This window comes from Stigmatopora nigra, unplaced genomic scaffold, assembly GCF_051989575.1.
Source record: "Stigmatopora nigra isolate UIUO_SnigA unplaced genomic scaffold, RoL_Snig_1.1 HiC_scaffold_29, whole genome shotgun sequence".
In the NCBI taxonomy this organism is placed as follows: Eukaryota; Metazoa; Chordata; class Actinopteri; order Syngnathiformes; family Syngnathidae; genus Stigmatopora; species Stigmatopora nigra.
This window is the reverse complement of record NW_027551608.1, coordinates 1,354,059-1,374,246: the sequence shown is the minus strand read 5'-3', so window position 1 is coordinate 1,374,246 and position 20,188 is coordinate 1,354,059. Positions and strand designations below refer to the sequence as shown.

The 20,188-nt window shown below is 39.6% G+C and overlaps 2 protein-coding genes across 5 annotated transcripts in view; one reads left to right on the top strand and one right to left on the bottom strand.

Annotated features, from left to right (window-relative positions):
- The window catches only part of ap5b1 (adaptor related protein complex 5 subunit beta 1), a 32,941-nt gene extending 16,645 nt beyond the window's left edge, over nt 1–16,296 (top strand). For 3 of the 4 annotated variants that reach the window (XM_077711736.1, XM_077711735.1, XM_077711737.1), the window contains exon 3: nt 8,422–16,296. In XM_077711736.1, coding sequence (XP_077567862.1) covers nt 8,422–10,323 — 1,902 coding nt within the window. In that variant the 3' untranslated portion in view covers nt 10,324–16,296. The remainder of the gene's footprint in view (nt 1–8,421) is intronic. The other variant, XM_077711738.1, reaches the window with a different exon arrangement.
- The window catches only part of cunh1orf50 (chromosome unknown C1orf50 homolog), a 49,674-nt gene continuing 44,369 nt past the window's right edge, over nt 14,884–20,188 (bottom strand). Inside the window, exons 4-5 of the mRNA XM_077711742.1 lie at nt 19,871–20,002; nt 14,884–15,106 (exon numbers count right to left, since the gene is read on the bottom strand). Of these exons, the coding sequence (XP_077567868.1) occupies nt 14,921–15,106; nt 19,871–20,002 (318 nt within the window). The 3' untranslated portion in view covers nt 14,884–14,920. The remainder of the gene's footprint in view (nt 15,107–19,870; nt 20,003–20,188) is intronic.

Sequence of the window (20,188 nt, the reverse complement as noted above, 5' to 3'; positions counted from 1 at the left end):
AAAAAAGTAGCGCGAGATTGTCAACATAAAACATTCACCCATCCATAAATCATCCTTTATTATTCTATAATCCGTATAAAATGGGATTTATGAATTAACGCGAGTGTGTGTGCATCTGGGAATCCCGTTAGAAATTCTTCCACAAATGACGTTTGTAAATGATGTGGAAAGGCATCCTGACTTAAAACTAAATTGGGTCCGCGCGGCCGGTGCTTGGACGTTTGGTCGCCGGTCAAATGGTGACAAAGTTTACTGTTGAAACCAGCTCTCAAAATTATAATAATCATAGGGAGTTTAATATCTACGAGAGAGGGTTTTTTTTTATCTAAGTACTGTTTAATATTTAGGTACATTTGATCGGCGACCAAACGTCCGGTCACAGCGCGTCCAGGAGCATTATGTCTCGCCGAATCTTCCCATAACGACGGGGGCACCTGGAAACTTGCTGGCGGAAATTCTTCCGAAAATGACATTTGTAAATGACGTGAAAGGCGTCCTACATTTTACATACATACATACATACAGCAACTCTCCTTTCAACTTTAAAAGATAAAAGATTGAGTTGACACACTTAGAGAAAGTGGAGAAATTCAATCACTCGTCTATCAGAATCCGATAGCCGTATCTGGCCACCATGAAAAATTTCAACTCTACGTTGCACGGTTTGGACAAATGTAGCGGGACAATCTTAACATGCACACAAACACACAACACAAAACAAACACTAAAACCAACTTGCAGGACATTTTCTTTCAAAGATGAACTAAAAGTGCCCCGGTTCAACTGATACTCATGATGTGCTGTAATGCTGCTGGCTTCATGGTAGCCAGTTGTAATCCTTAATCTACAAGATCACTGCCTTAAATATCAAGAACAAAGCTCTGGTCTCAGACATTACAGCAGAGGACGTCAACACACTGCTCAAGAGCCACTCAACACCGATGTGAACCTCATCGAAATGATGCAATTAGCGAGTGAAGAAAATAAGAAGCGGACAAAGATGACTGAGGAAGAACGCATCAAAAAATCTGCAGGAGGTATTTCACATTGCACGCAGTTTGTGTCAATGGGTCCAGGAGATTGATGACATGGTCAGAGCAATCGAATTTGGCAATCTTCTTTATAACAAAACATTTGTACAAAAAAAAGAACTGCAGTCACAACTCCCCATCACGATTTACCTTATGCGCCAAAAACCTATCGCTGAAGCTGCTACTGCTGCCCAACAGCGCCCCCTTAAGACTTAAGTAATGAGGATCTGGACCAAATTGACTAAAACAACTATAATCCTGTTATTTTATTACAACCATTTAACTTGCTTTTTTGCATTGCAACCATTAACCTGTTATTTTTGGAATTATAAAGATTAACCAATTTTTCTTATTTACTTCAAGTGGAGAGGAATCATTTTCAATGAAAATGAAAATCAACCATAGGCATTGTCGTCATCATTGACTTGACAAAAAGCCTAGTAGTAGTCATACCCTCAGCAGCGTATGACGAAATTGTATAGTGAGTACAGTATTTACATGTTTTAATATATACATTATATTTAGACAGTGTTGTGCCTTCGGGGCCTTCTCTGTTGACCTAAGAAATATCTGATTTGCAGACGGTGTTAATTATATTTTGCCCTTCAATACGTATTTCCAAATTGTCTGTCAGCTTCCTTTCATTGCTTCGCCCTGGTGGCACTGTTTCCAGATGTGTTTTCATATTGAAGCATTTAACCAATCACATTTCAGCCATTATTTGTTGCCAGGGTCAGTAATCTGCCTCAAGGCCTTCCATGGCAGGACGATTTACCTAAAGACGTTTAGCCGACATACGTCTGGCTGAGGGACAGCTCGCCGAAGGGGCGTCTGACCGAACGGAGAGTTAGCCGAATGAATAGTTAGCGGACCGAATAGCCAGCTGACAGACGTCGCGCCGACGCGCTCCCCCGCCCCCGGTCGTGTGTGTACATGTTTTTCAACCTCGGCCCGTGGGGCATATACGGCCCGTTACAGATAACAACATTCATTTAGAATAACAAGGGTATTTATTCACGGCCAAACACATGCAGAACAGTATATGACATAACAAAAAAATAACTTGAAATGAAATTGTAAATCCAGGAATCCTACTCCAGAAAATCTACTCCAGAAAATTTACACCAGCATAAATACATTGAGATTAATCTTTGAATTAAGGTTCTCATCAAATCATTTTGAATATATATCTCCTAAAATAATGGGACATTATTTAAAATTAAAATATAGTTCTTATTGGCACATCACTAGAAGTAATTAAAATATTGTTCTTATTGGCACACATCACTAGAAGTGTGTTCAATGGCATTTTCAGGTATTCTTCTAGTGTTTTTTTCTCACCTAGCAAGAGCTTGTGTATGTGTACATATATAAGAATATTGAATAAAAATGACGGGAGCACATTGTACTACGTACTTGTATTTAGAAGTATGTCCAGCGGGTGGCAGTACAGACATTCCCCTACTTACGAACGAGTTACATTCCGAGCACTTGTTCATAAGTTGAAATTGTTCATAAGTTGCTGTATTTTATATTATAATTCATGTTTAAGGCCTATACAAGTATATTGAAGGTTTATATAAGTGCATTTGTATGTCTAAGGTTTGTATAAGTAACCATCATTTGTTTGTACTGAAAAATCATTTAATAAAATGGAGATAATACCTACAGTATTGTATACATACATATACATACAAGCTATCTAATGATGATTGCAGTTTTGTTGTTTTTTTCATCATAAATGCAGTAGCACTGTATGGCATCATTCAATTGATTTTTAACCTTTGTGCAACGTTCAATATTTGGGTCCCGCTGTTTGATCTTTCTGTTTATAAATGGTACTGACGGTCGAACGATTCAAGTTGTATTCCTGTAACGCTCACCACTTTCTCACGCACATCAGGCTTCTTTATTATTGCCACTTTCGTTTCAAATGAAATGGCTTGCCTCTTCCTTGCACCTTCCTCACTAGAAGCCTTTCGCTTTTCACCAACCATATTGAATAATGGATGCACGAGATATTTAATGATAAAAATGAAAAAGGTTCTTTGTGCACTGGAGGTACGTCACAAACCTCCGCACTGCTGAGGAAGGTAGATGCTGGGTGAGCGGGGCTCTCATAGCGCCAGTCGTCGGTATCAGCGGCGGAAAGATGCACTACTCGGAAAAAGGCGCGCAATACAAAATTGAATTTATGAACATTTTTCGACATAAACGCAATTTGCAGACATGTTCGTATGTACCGTTTGTTAGTAAGTTAAATGTTCGTAAGTAGAGGAGCGTCTGTACATCTCGAGATGGCTTCCACAGTAAAGTGACATGATTGGCAATTTGAGGCACAAAATAATTAAACAAACCACAACTTGACGAGATCCACACCTGTCTTAACCCACATCTTCCAGGTATAATTAACAGGTATATATTTCTGCGTATCTCAAACTCCATAGAGTTATCAATTAAACAACTACTACTTTGTCTTCATTTGTTCTCATGGCTGCAAGAAATGATTGCACATTGCAAAGAAATTGATGGGAATATTCAAATATGGTGCTGCTGCTAAATAAAAATATTCTTGATATTATTCCTGTGACATAGTGCAGTAATGAGCACAAACACGTTGAAATATTGTCTTGAACTAGGCACTCAAAAATGAAATATACATCTTCAAATTATAACCCATAAATTTCTGTGGAATCTTCTTGAGAAAAGAAAGCAGGATGGATTTTGTGTAAAAATAAAAATTTTTGGTGAGTAATTAATTTTTATTGCCTCAAGAATATTTCTATTTTTTAGATTATTGATTGTTCTAGTGTCGCAGCTGGAGCTGCATTAAAGGTTTTATAGCCATAAAATACTTATTGAGGGTTGGTTTGATTCACACAGCACTACTGATAGATATTAATAAATTACAGTCTTCTCATATGCTTATAAGCAGTAATATTTAATTACAGTATTCACTCGCATAAACCGTATGTGTTGGACAAAAATGATGACTGGATAAAGAGTACGGGTTATATGCGCATAAAAAGACGACATGCTAGAAACTGCAAAATCACAAAGACGAATCGCCATAATCCAATTAATCTAATCTAATCAGACATCATCATTGACTCGTCAAAAGCCTAATTGTCATCATACGTCATGATGAAAATAATGTTGCAGTTCCTAACAAAGCTGTTGGTAGCAAGCTAAAGTTCCAAATATGTGGGTGATGGACCTGGCGTTGGTCAAGAAGATACTCGGAAGCGGTGCTCTGTGTGGTTGCTTCCTAGTTTAGCAGCTAGGCCTGCCCAGCATCCGCGCTTTTGCGTTCTTTCCCTTTGCCGCCCGCCTTCGTTGTACTCTGAGTGGGCTGACTTTCCACGAAGATACCGGTGGTCTCGAGATCTCCTCGGGGATATTGTAGGTTTGTTGGTAATCTGTTGTGATGGATATATAATTAAATCCTGGCGACTGTGGAAAAAGTTTGCCTCACAGTTGTTAGTAAATAATGATAAGATTGAGAAAACAAAACAACAAATTGGAGCGCAAAGAGCTGTTGCACCCGTGCACGCTGCCATCTCCTTTCATCCCGGTTTTCTTGGTTTCAATATAGAGAAAAGATAAACCGATAAAACGCTAAACAAAATAAATTTTGACGTCTATGAATGAAATTCAAGAATAATAAAGCACCTTGCATAAAACGTGAAAACTCACTAGTGCCTGAAACTGCTCGCTCAGGGAGCAACCATCTTACCTAGGACGCTACTGTCTGATCGTAGTTAAATGTAGTTTGACTGGCCAGACGCAAGTAGCCTTGATAGGTGTTTGTAGCTTTTACCACATCAGCACTTTCCAATAGTTGTATGCTGATCAAAGGTTTTGCGCTTGATTGTTAAAATAGCCTTGATACCTGTGTAATGTGTATCTCTTAATATTATTGCTTCCAGAGACTTAAACTCAATACCGCTACGGACACAGTTCCTTGTTGTGCTTCCTTTTTTATTTATTTTTTCCTTTTCAGAACACAAAGGAAATTATTGTACATTTGTGATTATGAAATAATACAAAATTCCATTTAGATTTTTTTTATTTGCTCAAACTATTGCAGTAATATGAACCATTAAAAAAGTGGATATTTCAACATAAGAAGCAATTTTGGTGCCACATATTAAACTTATGGTAAGAAAATTGTAATTTGTTTAATTGTAAATTGTAAAATTCAACAATTTTTGGGCAATTTTAAGGGTGCGGCCTATATGCAATTAAATGCGATTAAAACAGTCATCCCTCAAGCAGATATAATGTAGAACAGGCATGGCCACGATTACCGAAAACCAGAGAAGTAGGATCACTCCCATTTATCTATATAACAACCATCTTCACCCACATATAAGCCATGCTTAAACCCCACCCATAAAATTGTTGAATTTTACAATTTCTCTCGTATAAGCGCCTACTCATTTACAATTTTCACCTCCATATTACAAATGTGTCACTTTGAAGGGAACATTTTCAGAAAAACCATCGAACCTGTTATTTCTGAGATATTGTATGAATCAAAACTACCAGTCCATAACCTCAGTTTCTCACACTCCAAATTCCACTATGGCCAAGACCTAAGAGCTGTCAAAGGAAACCAGAGACAAAATTGTAGACCAGTACCAGGCCGGGAAAACTGAATCTGCTACAGGTAAAACACTTTGTCTTTGGGACCAATTATTAGAAAATGGGAGACCTACAAAACCACTGATAAACTCCCTCAATCTGGGGCTCCATGCAAGATCTCACCTCGTGGCATCAAAATGATGACAAGAACAGTGAGCAGAAATCCCAGAACCACATGGGGGACCTAGTGATTGATCTACAGAGAGGTAGGACCACAGTAACAAAGCTACTATTAGTAACACAATGTGCCGGCCGGGGACTGTAATCCTACACTGCCAGACGTGTTCCCCTGCTGAAGCCAGTAGATATCCAGGCCCGTCTGCCGTTCGCTAGAGAGCATTTGGATGATCCAGAGGAGGACTGTGAGAATGCTATGGTCAGATGAAACCAAAATATAACATTTTGGAAGAAACACAGCTTCTCGTGTTTTGAGGAGAAAGAATACTGAATTGCCTCTGAATAGCACCATACCCACTGTGATGTTTGGGGGTGGAAACATCATGCTTTGGGGCTGTTTTTCTGCAAATAATAATAATCGGACATAGGATTTGTCATCATCATTGACTCGAAAAAAGCCTAATTGGTATCATACCCAGAAACTGCGTATGACGAAATTGGTAGTGCTTCTCCATAAGGTGCATTTTCCCAGCAAAACATCCAAAATAAGTAATAATTTCAGACTCGTAATTTGGCATTCTGCCTCGATGGATACATCGCATCACCTGCGGAGCGGATCACTTACCTCTCACTGTCTTTCACTTACCTTCACCACACAACATATTTTCATGTTACTTCACCGGACGCAAGAAGCTGCTAAGAACATCATGGGCGCCGTTTTTCTGGTCGCAACTCCCTTGTGTAATGTCTCTACGGGGACTGGACGGAGTGTTGAATTTTTCTATTTTTTTCCTCCGTTAGTCAATGCGAATGGCGGAGCTTTTTCGCTAATACGAGAGTACTACTACTTCCCGGGCATTTTGGAAATTGGTCGTGGTTTATCCTATTGTGATCATTATTTTGGTAAAATTTTGAAGGGAAGACAAAAGCAAACAACCCTCGATGGGTTGCCTTTGAATGTAAGGGTGGAGGTTGGGCAAATGGAGCCAAGAGAGGAGAAATGAGTAAAAATTTTAAAACACATAAAAGTTGCAAAGTTGCGAGCAGCATGGGATCAGTGGAGAGGGGACCCGGCATTTTGGAAGACTCATTTGGGCAATTGTTTAATTCGGACACAGAAAATAAGGTGGACTTTGTTGGTTTTGTTGGGGTTGACGATGACGTGAGTACATTGTAAAATGGCTAAATAAAGTACAACCGAAAGCAGTCTTGGTTCCGTTGCCTTTTTAAAAACGTGTTTTAGGCGTGCGGGTGTAGCGCGTCCTTTGTGTGTAAGATAAAGAAATAGCACGTGTCATTGACACTGCGGCTAAAAATACGACGAGCTTAATAGTCGTGAAAATACGGTACATACCAACACGCTTGCATCTCCAGAGAAGCATTCACTGTGTCTTTGTGTGTTTACTACCGTAACCAAGATGTCACCTTTCAAGTGGCGGCCGGTGGCGGTAGCTTCGTCCACTCTTGTTCGTTTGTGTTTTTGCTGCTTTTCTGTCTTAATGATTTGGTGATTCTAAATGATCTCATTTACTTTGATTTGCATTGTGCTTTTGATTTGTTGTTGTGCGGCCTTTGCTACAGTACTACTCTAACTTATTACTATGCCTTTCCTGTATCTGCATTCTAACCCTCTTGCTACTGTCACAATGAAATTTCCCGAATTCGGGATGAATAAAGTTATCCAATCCAATTTCTACTGTATAGTGGAGGCCTTTAAAATTAAAATCTTTCCTACCATCTGAATTATGTACAAAAGAACACCACAGTGTAGATTATGCCCCAATTGTGTGATACTCTTAGTAATTCAAGCAATGCCAATATTTAAGAGGCATTTTCAAAAAAGAAATGCAAAAGTCACTCAGAACAAAAGAGAAAATGGCAACATGCAGTCTAGGCACTGTATATATGCTGTTTTGAGGGCCCTTCTCTCTATTGTAGATATGTTCTTCGGTGCTGAGAGATGAAGCGCTGTCCTGACAGCCGCCATTTTTCATAAAAAATGTACCAAGTGAATCCCCGATAATCGAGGGAAGACTACTGATAGATCTGAAATACAACTTTAGGAGCAGGTTAAGAAAGAGTGAGATCAATTTAATAGGAAAAAGGTTTATTACAAAACTGCAAAGTGGAGAGTGAGAGCTCTAACAGTGGAGTCCTGTTCAGCGCGATGTTCTTGCAACTCTAGTCGAATGACCAGTGAGTGTGTCTTAAATACAGGCAAAACTGACAGTTGTCAGTAGGACTTTGGACAGATACGTTTCAGTCATTTGCAGGGCAAAAAGTAATCGATCAGTGTCGGACAGTTGCCAACCCAATCACAAGACTGAGATTGATTATTCAGTCAGACAGTTGGGTGTTTATGCTGACATGTCAGCCATAAGGATGACTATCTTACAACTACTTTTCTTATCAAATGTGTTTCTTTACTTGTATTTCTGTACAGGTGCGAAAACATGTACTATGGTATGTAGAAATAATAGTGATCCAACTTTGCGGTGTTTAGATTGTCGTGGCCACGTCTGGTCCACATCGTTCGCGAATTCGAGGGATTAGTAAATTTGTATTTATGAGGATTATGCATCATATTCTCATACTAATGTTGACCCATACCGCTAATGTTTTCCAGGTGTGCCTTCTTCATAGCACCTTGCAGATGAAATGTGCCTATACGGACAGCCTCTTCACCACGGATGATGAAGTTCTAATGCTAAGACGATTGGTTGTTCTCGCTCAGCATCCACTTCTGAGTACACCAGAGAATCTTTTCTTCATGGATTATATTTTGCATTTTCCTGAGAACAGGCCAATCAATTTTGAAAATGGAAATGAAAGTTCACCTGTGCTGCTAACAACTCAATTAGCATTTACTCTTGTACCTACTGTACTCAATGATTATGCTACTATGCTGGCCCGATTTAATCTGCTATTTCTGGTGTACCAGGAAGAGGGTGAAAAAGAGGGAGATGATGGCAAGGGTATTCTTTTTCTGTATGAACACATCAGTTTGCTATTCGACATTGTGGTGAAAGGACAGACCCGTGAGCTTGTTGCCACATTTTTTAGAGTGGTTTTCCTTTTTCTCATATATTTTTGCCACTTGAAGGTATACTCTAACAATATTGCAGATAAACTGTGCATGCTTTATTGCCAAAAGAGTCATCTGGCTCCACAAATCCTCAACTTGGCTGACCAGGCTTCGGACATGTTCCCTGAATGTAATTGGGCGTCAGGGCTTTGCAGGGCATTACAGGACATTATCACTGTGGTGCCACCTGCTCATTTTACCTTAGCAGACCTCATTTGGCACCTTAAAGTGCTTACTCGAGTGGCAGAAGAAGAGGATATCCCTCAGATGAGCACACTTAGACTACTTTCCAACATAGTCATTATGCCGCCACTTTCTATTAGTACAGACTGGCGTCTGGGAAACATTGTGCTGGGACTTTGCCGTCGCTTGATGACACATCCCAATCTGTACATGTTATTTATGTCTCTGACAAACATCCTGCAACACCTCATCTTTTGCTATGGCGACGCAGACATCCAAGATCATGCCCGACTGTATTATAGTGTCCTGATCTCTCTCTCAAAAGAAAAAATGGCTGAAATATTAACACGGAATTTGATAGACGACGACCAAAATGCCAAACACTCATCCTGTATCATGGCAGATACTGAGAGACTGACAAGTATGCTCACCATTCACCGGACAGAAAAAACAGTACTGAAGCTAGTTGAGGTAAAATATAGTGAATCACAGACAATGAACAAAAGAAGTCTAGAAAGTTACAAGTACCCCACTGAGGAACAGGATTTGCCAGAACTGGAAGCATACAAGGCTCAATTTAAAAATTCCTTTTTTGGCTCACATATTACATTGTACTACCAGGTAAATCAGAGCATGTGTAACCTATCCTGCTTTAATGAGGTCTTCAGCATACACCTACAATTCACTTCACAAGACAACAACTATGATAAACTCAGTGACATCAATGTCCCCTGTCTTTTTCGAGAGAAAGCGTTTCCTGTAGTTAAACTTGGATTAAAGCCTAAATTACCATTTCCCACCACCCTCAGGTGCAGTGCTATTTTTAGTGCTTTAAATGGCCTCACTTTGTACACTATACTGCCAGATATCCTTGTGTTTTTTAGGCAAACCTTTCAGCCATTGGCTGTTCCCACCACTTGGAGACCTAATGCCAAATTGCATATTTTTGAGGGCCTCTGGCAGGAAATAATTGAGGAACAAGCAGATAATTGTTCTACCTTGTTTTGTCGCCAGCTGCAAACAGGAGAATGGGTATCTCTGGTTGAAAAACATTTGTTCCCCTTCTTTGTATCAGGTTCAACCAATGAAAGTGTACTCAAGTTGATTTTTTTCATTTCTCCTAAATTCCATATACTGCTAAAAATTATTTCAGAAGAGGATGCTGTTCATTTCAACATTGCAACAGATAAATGCCAGTTACTGCCATGCTTCACTTCTTTTCTTTGTAATCTTTTAACAAATTTGCCAGAAAATCAATGAACTATTCTATTATTGTATTGCTCTTTGTGTACTGTATTTTCACCACTTCAGGGCACATTTAAAATGATAAAATTTTCTGTAAAATGTACACTGGACCCAATCAGTGCACCTTGTGTAAATTCAAAATTGTGTATTACCCTGACTGCTTAACTGACAGGTTTCATTTGATGCTGGCATGTTAGTCTCATCTAGAATATTGCGTCTTAAATTTTCGCAGATCTTTTTCTGAGGAATATTAAAAAAAATGTAAAACTGTCTACATCTACGCTGAAACTTGCAACCAGAAGACAAATCAAAAATGGCGGTGGAAAATGACGGGGGTCAGGACAACTATGCTTAATCTCTCAGCGCCGAAGAACATATCTACAATAGAGGGATTATGGCCGCTTCAAATATCATTTAAACAGTGCCTAAATTGTCCTGCCATTTTCTCTTTTGTTGAAAGTGACTTTTGCTTTTTTTTTATTTGTGTTAAAAATGTCTCATATTGATGTTCCTTGATATGCTAAATGAGTAACACGGAATTGCGGCATGAATGAATCTTCATTGTAGCGATCTTAAGTAAATTACTCACCTGGTAGGAACAATTTCAATGTTAATGGGCCCGTCATGCAATTAAAATGAAGACAAAGGAATTGAACACACTTCTCTGGAGATGCAAGCGTGTTATGGCATGTTACTAGACCAAATGAGTCTCATTTTTAGCAAAAAATTAAATAAGAGGTTAATGGGTGAAATAACCGCCTCGTGGTGCAAATAAATGAAAATAAATTCTCATGAGAGGAAGAGGTCCGAAGTGTAGAAATTAACCAGCATTAGGGATTTACGCCGTGGATACGGTTGTGAAGATGGCTGGATGATAGGACGTCAACACTGCATTGAACCACTTGAAAACAGAAATCGAGCTCTCTCCACGGCATTGACGCTTAGGTGGCACGGAAGAGCGAAGTGGAAGTTTAATTTCTCGGCCGGCGGTCCAGTGGCGCATGAAGCCGCGTTGGCTGGTCATCCATCAAACAGCCGCAACCAGGTCGCAACAAGTTTTTTTGGAAGCGGATACCTTCCCAAACATTTTTATTCAAAGATTAACTGAACGCCTTGAGATCCGAGACAAATTTTGAGATGAGTATACAAGACAGCCAGGTGGCCGATACAGAAAGGCTGCTTATGATTTCTCACCACATCCCTCGTGCAAAGATCTCTACGAGAACTGGGCGGAGTGTTGTATTTTTTTCCTATATATTTTTTGGTTCTCCGTGCAGAATTAAGTGGAACACAATGGGTCCAAAGCAAAATGGGGAAATGTAGGGCAGCGCAAAGGAAAGGCATATGATAACAATCGATATTAGGCACGAAATATTCGAAAAACGAGTTGTGTATGCTTGACTGAGCTGGCTCGCCAATACGTATGGAGAAGCAGGGAATTTGCCTTGAAAGCCACGGTGGAATACATCAACCTTTTTGCTTTGGTTATTGCACAAGGTTTAAGTTTAGTGTAACCTAAGATTAAAACTTTGTGTGTGTACAGTGGTACCTCGAGATACGAGCTTAATACGTTCCGGGACTGACCTCTTATGTCGATATTCTCGTATCTCGGAACGTTTCCCATTGAAATGAACTAAAAACAAATTAATTTGTTCCAACCCTCTGAAAAAAACACCAAAAACAAGATATTGGATTGGAAAAAAAATGTTTAACTTCTTCTAATCACCATCTATTGACAAAGTAACAAATATCTAGTGGTTTAATATTACTAAAGTGTTTAATAGAACTAAAATTAGACTGATTTTGCAGAGGGTAGAGAGGGGGACAGGGGCTTTTTGCACCAGTGAATCGTAATATAACAAAGAAATGTAAATGAACTTGGATTACGATGCAGACACTCAAAAATAAATGTAATCTAAATTTACACAAAATTTAATTCTAATTTTGTTCTACATTTTTATACCTTCTCCTGGCCGGGTTGGCTGTTTGCCCCGCCTCCACCCTTCCGTTCATTATCGATGTTTTTTTTTTTGCTGTTGTATTCCCTTCAAAATATTCCAAAAATGATACACACAAACATCCTCATAATAGGATAAAGCACGACCACTTGCCAACGAGAAGTAGTCTTGAATTAGTGATCGCTCTGCTAACGGGAGCTAACAGGCTAAAACACTGAAAAAATGCAACGCTCCGCCCAGTGCTTGCATCGACATTACAAAGAGGGAGTTGCGACCAGAGACATTCCACGAGGAGTTGCGGGTAGGAAAGAGAGCCAGTGCCCCTGATGTTCTCATGAGCAGCCAACGAGAAGTAATATATACTCCTCGTATTAGCAACAAGTTTTTTTGGAAGCGGATACCTTCCCAAACATTTTTATTTAAAGATTAACTGAACATTCGCGCTGAGTGACGTAAAAAACAGTAAAAAAATACAACGCTACGCCCAGTGCTCGTAGGTATCTGTTATACACGAAAAAGATGCGGCAAAAAAGACTACAATGATAAACAGCCTCTCAAGTCTTGGCCACCTGGCTTTGGATTGGATAACTATTCATCCCGTATTCAGGAAATTACATTCTGGCAGTAGCAAGAGGGTGATTAGACAGCACTGCAAAGCAAAAAGCCCAAAGTAAAAAGCAAATCAAAGTAATGTAATCATCAAATCATTAAAACATAAAAGCAGCAAAAACACAAAACGAACAAGAGTTGACGGAGCTACCGTGGCCGCCGCTTAAACAGCGCCATTTTGGTTGCAGTAACTGAATCGGACTCAAAAACGTTGTAAAGTTTCTCGTTTCTCAATTTTTTTCTTGTATCTAGAGATAATTATTTGCTCAAAATTTTACTCGCATCTAGAGATAATTATTTGCTCAAAAATGTATTCATATCTAGAGACAATTATTTGCTCCAAATTTTACTCTTATCTCTAACTGCTCATATGTCGAGGTGCTACTATGTCAAGGTAACACTGTATAGGAATCTAAGTTCATTTAAGTTAAATTTAAAGTTTGTTACGTTACAAGCGCATTCGTCAAGTGACCACCCCTCCCCTAACTGTGAACTCCCTATTGTATAAAATAATGCCTCATTTTATTTTTAAACATAACCACTAGTTATTTGTTACTTTGTTAGTAGACGGTGAATTACAAGCAATAAAAATGTTTTTCCATTGTAATATCTTTTTTTTCCCAGAGGTTGGGAACAAATTAATTTATATTTAGTTCATTTCTATGGGAAACGATTTGAGATATGAGTAAATCAATATACAAGCTCAGTCCCGGAACACATTAAGCTCGTATCTCAAGGTAACACTACTACCTTATTTAATTCAGTATAACACGCAAAATGTTGTATCAAAAAAACTGAAGCAGTTATTCACGGATCCTTGTGAAACACTGCCCTCTGCCGGTGAAAAAGTCCCCTCCGCAGCCGTCACGTATAATGCGAGACAGAACTTGTCTATATCTGCCAGATGGTGACAATCTACCTCCTTTTAAAAAAGCCAAATGTGTGTTAAGTTAATTTAAGTTACATTTTAAGTTTGTTACTAGGGTAAATGTCTCATTTTAGGATTTAACATCATAACCACTAGTTATTTTTTTACTCTTAGTAGATGGTTAATTATAATCAATAAAAGTTTTTCCATTGTACTATCCTGTTTTTTGTGGGGTTTTTCCCAAGGGTGGGAATGAATGAATTTGTATTTAGTTCTTATATATGGGGAATGTTGATTTGAGATATAAGTAAATTGACATACGAGCTTGGTCCTGGAACGAATAAGCTTGTATCTCAAGGTATGACTCTATTTTTAAATGGCATACAATTAATCGATTTACCTTAACTCAAGTGAGAACTTTGAACCCCGCTCTTATTTAGCCTCAGCAATAGTAGGACAGTCCAAATTTCTTTCAGACATGTTGCACTCTCCGTGGATTCTGCATGAATCTTGTACAACTTTTGGTATCTGCCACTGACAAGCAGTGGTTGCTGGACAAAGCCCAGGAGCACAGAATACTGAAGCTACCTGTTGGAAACATGTCAGCACAGCGTAGATGTCTATTTCTTATGCCTCTTTACTTACTCCATGAGGCCAGTTTAGAAAAGAAATTGGTATGGGTCCTGTTTAAATTATTTGTTGAACACCTCAATGCAGTGTAACCATTGTATCACATTTGCATCAAAACAAAAGGGCTATTCCCCATGTTTGGACTTTTCACTCCCCAAATTTCCTTGGCATAGTTGGTTAGCTATGTTATGCTATGCTAGATTTTTTTTAATCTTTATTGTAAAAATAGGGGAAATAAACATGTAAACGTGAATTTAAAGCACCTACGCATGCTGCATTTCAAGGCCACTCCACCAGGGAGGTCTCTGCTTCCTCCACACCAGGGTTTGCTGGCTAAAAGGTGGACACCACCAACTTTTTGGGTTTAGTCCACACCAGTAAAGATGATCATATGTACTTAAATTAGGATGAAAACTGGCTTGAAAAAGCATTTAATGAGATTTGCTGATAACCCCAGAAACCTTATGCATGAATCTGATCTTGCCGTATCGAAGAATAAAGTCACAGTCATTTATATTTTCTTGTTTATTTATCTGCCCTTATTGTTTTAACTAGATAGGGCTTTGAATTTGGATTCGATGTCAGATGGTGAAGTTGTCTGCAGGGTAAGGAACTTATCCATCATAGCTATCGCTGCATCCTTTTTGTCGACCTCATCTTCGGGAGTCCAGGACATGTCGTGTTGGAGTTTGAATGCACCAACAAACAAGTGAGGACAATTTTGGCCCCATTCCTGTGGAGTAGAAAATATTTTTTAGGAGTAATTGCACATTGCACTCGAGGCAATAATTTCCCTGTGCTGCTGTACTATATTGTGTCATTAGAATCATGAGGCATACAAAGTTATTAGATTCTACTTGATTGACGCTTTGCAAACTCCACCTCATGAATGGTTATCAACAAATCAGTCATAAAGTTCATTGTTGACTGAGCATGATTTGACAAACTCCGTTTTGCATCGTCTAATTGATTGCCGTGAGAAGGGCCACTGTGGGTGCAGGTTTTTGTTCCAATCAATCCAGCAGTTAGTTAAAGTAATTAGGTATCTACAAAAACAAGAAAGACCGGACTACAATTCACTGATTGCACTCGTAGGACACCGGATTGAAAAGGTATCCCCTTGATGAGTTGGAATGAAGAACTGTGGCCCTTTGTGGAATAGTTTCATCATGCATGGACTAAACTGGTCATTTTTTGGGTGAAAGAGCCTGACAGCTGATGGGAGGAAGGATCTGTGGATGCGTTCCTTTTTGCAATGAGGGTGCAGCAGTCTATCGCTAAAAGAGCTTCGAAGGGACTCCACCGACTCGTGCAGGGGGTGGGAGGTGCTGTCCATGATGGACATCATCCTGGTCAGCATCCTCCGCTCTCCCACTTTTTGTCATAATATTCATGAACATTGACAATAACTGAGGCCAGTAAGGCCTGCAGTTCATTCAATGTTTTTTTTCTAGATTTTTTTGTGACCTTTAGGATGAATCTTCTTTTCAGTCGGAGTAATTTTAGCGTGCCGACCACTCCGGGGAAGGTTTGCCACTTTTCCCAGTTCTCTTCATTTGTGAATAATGTCTTTGACAGTGGTCCGCCGGAGCTCCAAAGGCTTTGTAACCTTTTCCCAGACTTTAGATGTCCTTCATTTTTTTCCCGCATTTCTTCTTGAATTTCTTTGGATTGTTGCATGATGCTCTGATCTTGCAGCCTACTTCACTTTGTCTGATACATTCAATTTAAGTGTTTTTGTGGTTTAATATGTGGTGGTAATCAGGTGTCGATTTGGCCTGTGAAATTGGACTCAGCTTTCCTACAATTGTGATTAGTCAGTTATTTTGTAATTTAGAAAAAGAGGGCATCACTTTTTCACAGTGGGCCAGCAAAGTTTGTAATTTTTTTCTGCCTTGGTAAATAAAATTATTTTATAACCTACATTTTCTCGTTCCTTGGGTTATCTCCGTCTCATACGAAAATTGATTTGACGGTCTGAAACCGTTGCGTGATAAACAATGCAAAATACACATAGATCAGGAAGGAGGCAAATACGTTTTCACAGCACTGTATGAGGCAAAATGAGTAAGTAGGCGAGTTCCTGCAGGTTTTGTCATGGAATACAGTATTGAAATTAGGGTCCCAAAAACATGAGATTGTACCATACAAATTCAAACCGGAGGATAAAGCACCACACACCTAAGAAATGAAGAGACAGTACTAGCATGGATGCATCTTAGGATCTTGTCACAGGATCCACTGAATGGTAAATATCTTACATTTACAACCTAATGAGCAAACCTGGAAAATTAAAGTCAAATAGGTTGTAATATTAAATTAAAAGGGAGGTTTTAATTTTAATGGTCTACTTATACCAATGCTGGTGAAGGAAAGAACACGGTTGTGTTGGTTCCCATGCCATTAACTCGGACAGCTAGTTCACAAGCTGACCATCGAACATTGCTGTATTTTGCTGTGGTTTAGGCCAAAAAAACAACTCATTGTCCACACGTCATCTGTCATTTGAATAAAGTAGTCAAGGGTAATAATTGGATTAAAACAAAAGATTAGACTACTAACTGATACTAACTTGTACATGTCTAATATATCTAATAAAATAAGAGTAAGTTAATCCTATGGTCGGACGGGAAAAAATACAGGCTTATAATAATAATAATCGGACATAGGCTTTGTCGTCATCATCAACAATTAAAGCTTAATTGTCATCATACCCAGAACTGCGTATGCTAAAATTGGTAATGGTAATAATTGGTAATAACAATGCCAGTGTTCATGTTGTTCCAATGTCCTCAGCAATACATGTAACCATTTTACAGCATAACGATTGAGTTCCTGGAAAAAACTAAAATGCCCAGTAATATTAGGACTTAATAATCAAGATGGAGGCGCGCACGTGTACAGCGGCTCTATGCTCTCCATTTTGGTGTCGTTTGTTATTCTATTCACCAGGATTTAATTACTCTCGGATGGAGATGCAATATATCCGTCACAACAGACTTCCAACGGACCTACGATATCCCCGAGGACATCCTAAGACCTTTGGGATGTCCGTGGATAGTCAGCCCACTCAGAGTACGTCGGAGGCGGCGAAGATAGAGAAAGCAAAAGCACGAATGCCGGGCGGGCCAAGCTGCTAAGCTAAGGCAGCAACCACATCAAACACCGCTTCAGAGTATCTTTTTTTACCAACGCCAGATCCATTACCCACAAAACGGATGATTTCGAACTTCAGATTGCCACCAACATCTTTGTTAGGAACTGCAACATTATTCTCATCACGGAAACGTGGCTGCACCCACATATCCCCGACGCCGCGGTATCACTAGCTAGCCGAACACTTTTTCGAAACGATCGTTCAAAAGAATAGTAGACAAAACTCTTGACCATGTTTTTCCTAATATCAAACATGCTTTTAAAGCCACTTCCCTCCCTAACCTTGCTGGATCAGATCATCTCAGCTAATCCCTCACCCCCGCACAAAAAAAATTCAATTGTTCCCTAAAACAATCCAACAACAAACCATTTTCCCTGTCCCCAAAAAGCCAACCATTGACAGCCTGAATGATTATAGGCCTGTTGCACACACGCCTGTGATCAAGCTTTGAAAAGTTAGTCGCCCGCCATATCAGGAATCCTTCCCTCAGTTGACACTCTCCAGTTTGCTTATAGAGCAAACAGGTCCACTGAGGATGCTAACGTCATTGCTCTACACAGCACTGAGCCACCTGGAGCACCATGGGAATTACATGAGGATGAGTTTCATTGACTATAGCCTTCAGCACTATACTAATACCAGACATTCTGACTGACAAACTCTCCCACCTTGGACTATCCTCTTCCATCTGCTGCTGGATAAAGAAATTTTTAACCAACCGACCACAAACTGTTGGATTTGGTCCCAACTTTTCCTCCAGTACACTGAGCACTGGCTCCCCTCAAGGCTATGTACCGAGTCCTCTTCTGTACTCCCTGTACACATACGACTGTACACCAACCCACCAGTGTAACTCCATCATCAAATTTGCCGATGACACCACTGTGGTCGGACTCCACTCAGGAGGTGATGAGTCGGCCTACAGAGGTCAACAAACTGTCTTTGTGGCGTCTGGTCAACAGTTACACACTAAACACCACGAAAACTAAAGAAATTATCCTGGACTTTCGCAAACACAGATCTGGCCCCAATCATAAATGTAGTGTGTGTAGACAGGATCCAGTCCTTTAAATTTCTGGGGTCCACGTCACGGATAAGCTCTCCTGGTCTACAAACACCACAGCAGTGGTGAAAAAGGCTCAGAAACTTCCTCAGGGTACTTAGGTTAAACAACTTGGATACCAAGCTTCTGATAACCTTCTATAGAACCACTGTAGAGAGCATCCTAACATCACAGTGTGGTACGCTGAAAGCACGGCGGCAGACAAAAAGGCCATGCAGAAAGTGATAAATACTGCCCAGAGGATCTTCGGCTGCTCTCTGCCCTAACTGGAAGATATTGCCAGCCCTCGTTACCTCAGCAGAGCCAGGAACATCATAGGGGACCCATACCACCCTGGTCACAATCTGTTCCAGCTGCTGCCCTCTGGCAGACGCTTTAGGTTTCACAAAGTCCGGACAGTTATTCCCCACATCTATCAGGACTCTAAACTTGCGGTAACATGACACACAATCCCCTTCTGTGTATTAACTTCAGTGTGAGGTAATATGAAAAGGCATTGGGCGGTGATCTGCCTCCTGCTGGCTGACTGAACGTAAGTGAAAGACAGTGAGAGGTAAGTTATCCGCACGGGGGATGATGCGATGTATGCAGAATGCCAAATTACGAGTCCAAAAGTATCACTTATCTGGGTCTTTTGACGGGGAAAGCGCACCTTATGGAAAAGCACTACCAATTTCGTCACACGCAGTTTCTGGGTATGATGACAATTAGGCTTTTGTTGAGTCAATGATGATGACAAAGCCTATGTTTGATTATTATACTTATATAATAAAATTAAACAGTCAAGGACTGTGCGCGATCATGTCAAACCTTCGTGACATCACTCGGCAGTAGAACTGTAATATTTCTTGAAACAGCGAAATGCAATTAACAATGTTTAACACTTTTTGGTTTATTTTTAAAATAAAAAGACTGTTGTGGCCCAGTGATGTCCCATCTATCATATTCTTGAAAGTACCCTGCCACGTGATTATGGGTCCCATAAGACACATACATTGGTTTGTTTTGTGTAGGATACATTTATCCTTGTATCGTTGTCCCGAAAATTTTCAAAAGTTGTTTGAAGAGGATTTGAATTAAAAGAAAAGGAGAAATCAATCATTGCTCATTGCACAGTGGTGTCATCAGCAAAATACCCTGATGACGTTATTTCCTCTATTCTGAAATGGGTATTAAGTTGTTTGGCAAACACTGAGGTGAAGATAATTCAGTTTTCTCCACGAGATCAGCCGTTTAAGAATAATGTATATTTTACCACAGCAAAATAAACTACCAACCTTAGGAGAAATGATAGAAAAGTATTTTTGTCCAGATGATTGTTGGTAGAGGTAATAAATGTTGCCCGTCTTTTTCACAACGTTGCAAGCGGCATGGTGGAGCTCAGTGTCTCTTTTCGCTTCTTCTAAGACCTAAACACAGACAAAAATGTAAATCAAATCTATGCATCGGTCAAGGCACAGCTTTTTAAATGCCAACAATTCTATTTAATGAAAAAAAATCAAGATATATTGATGTGGTAGTCAGTAGTGTTTACTTTTTCAAATGAAATCAAGAGAATAAAAATTAATCCCTTAATTCTGAGGAGAGAAAACAAG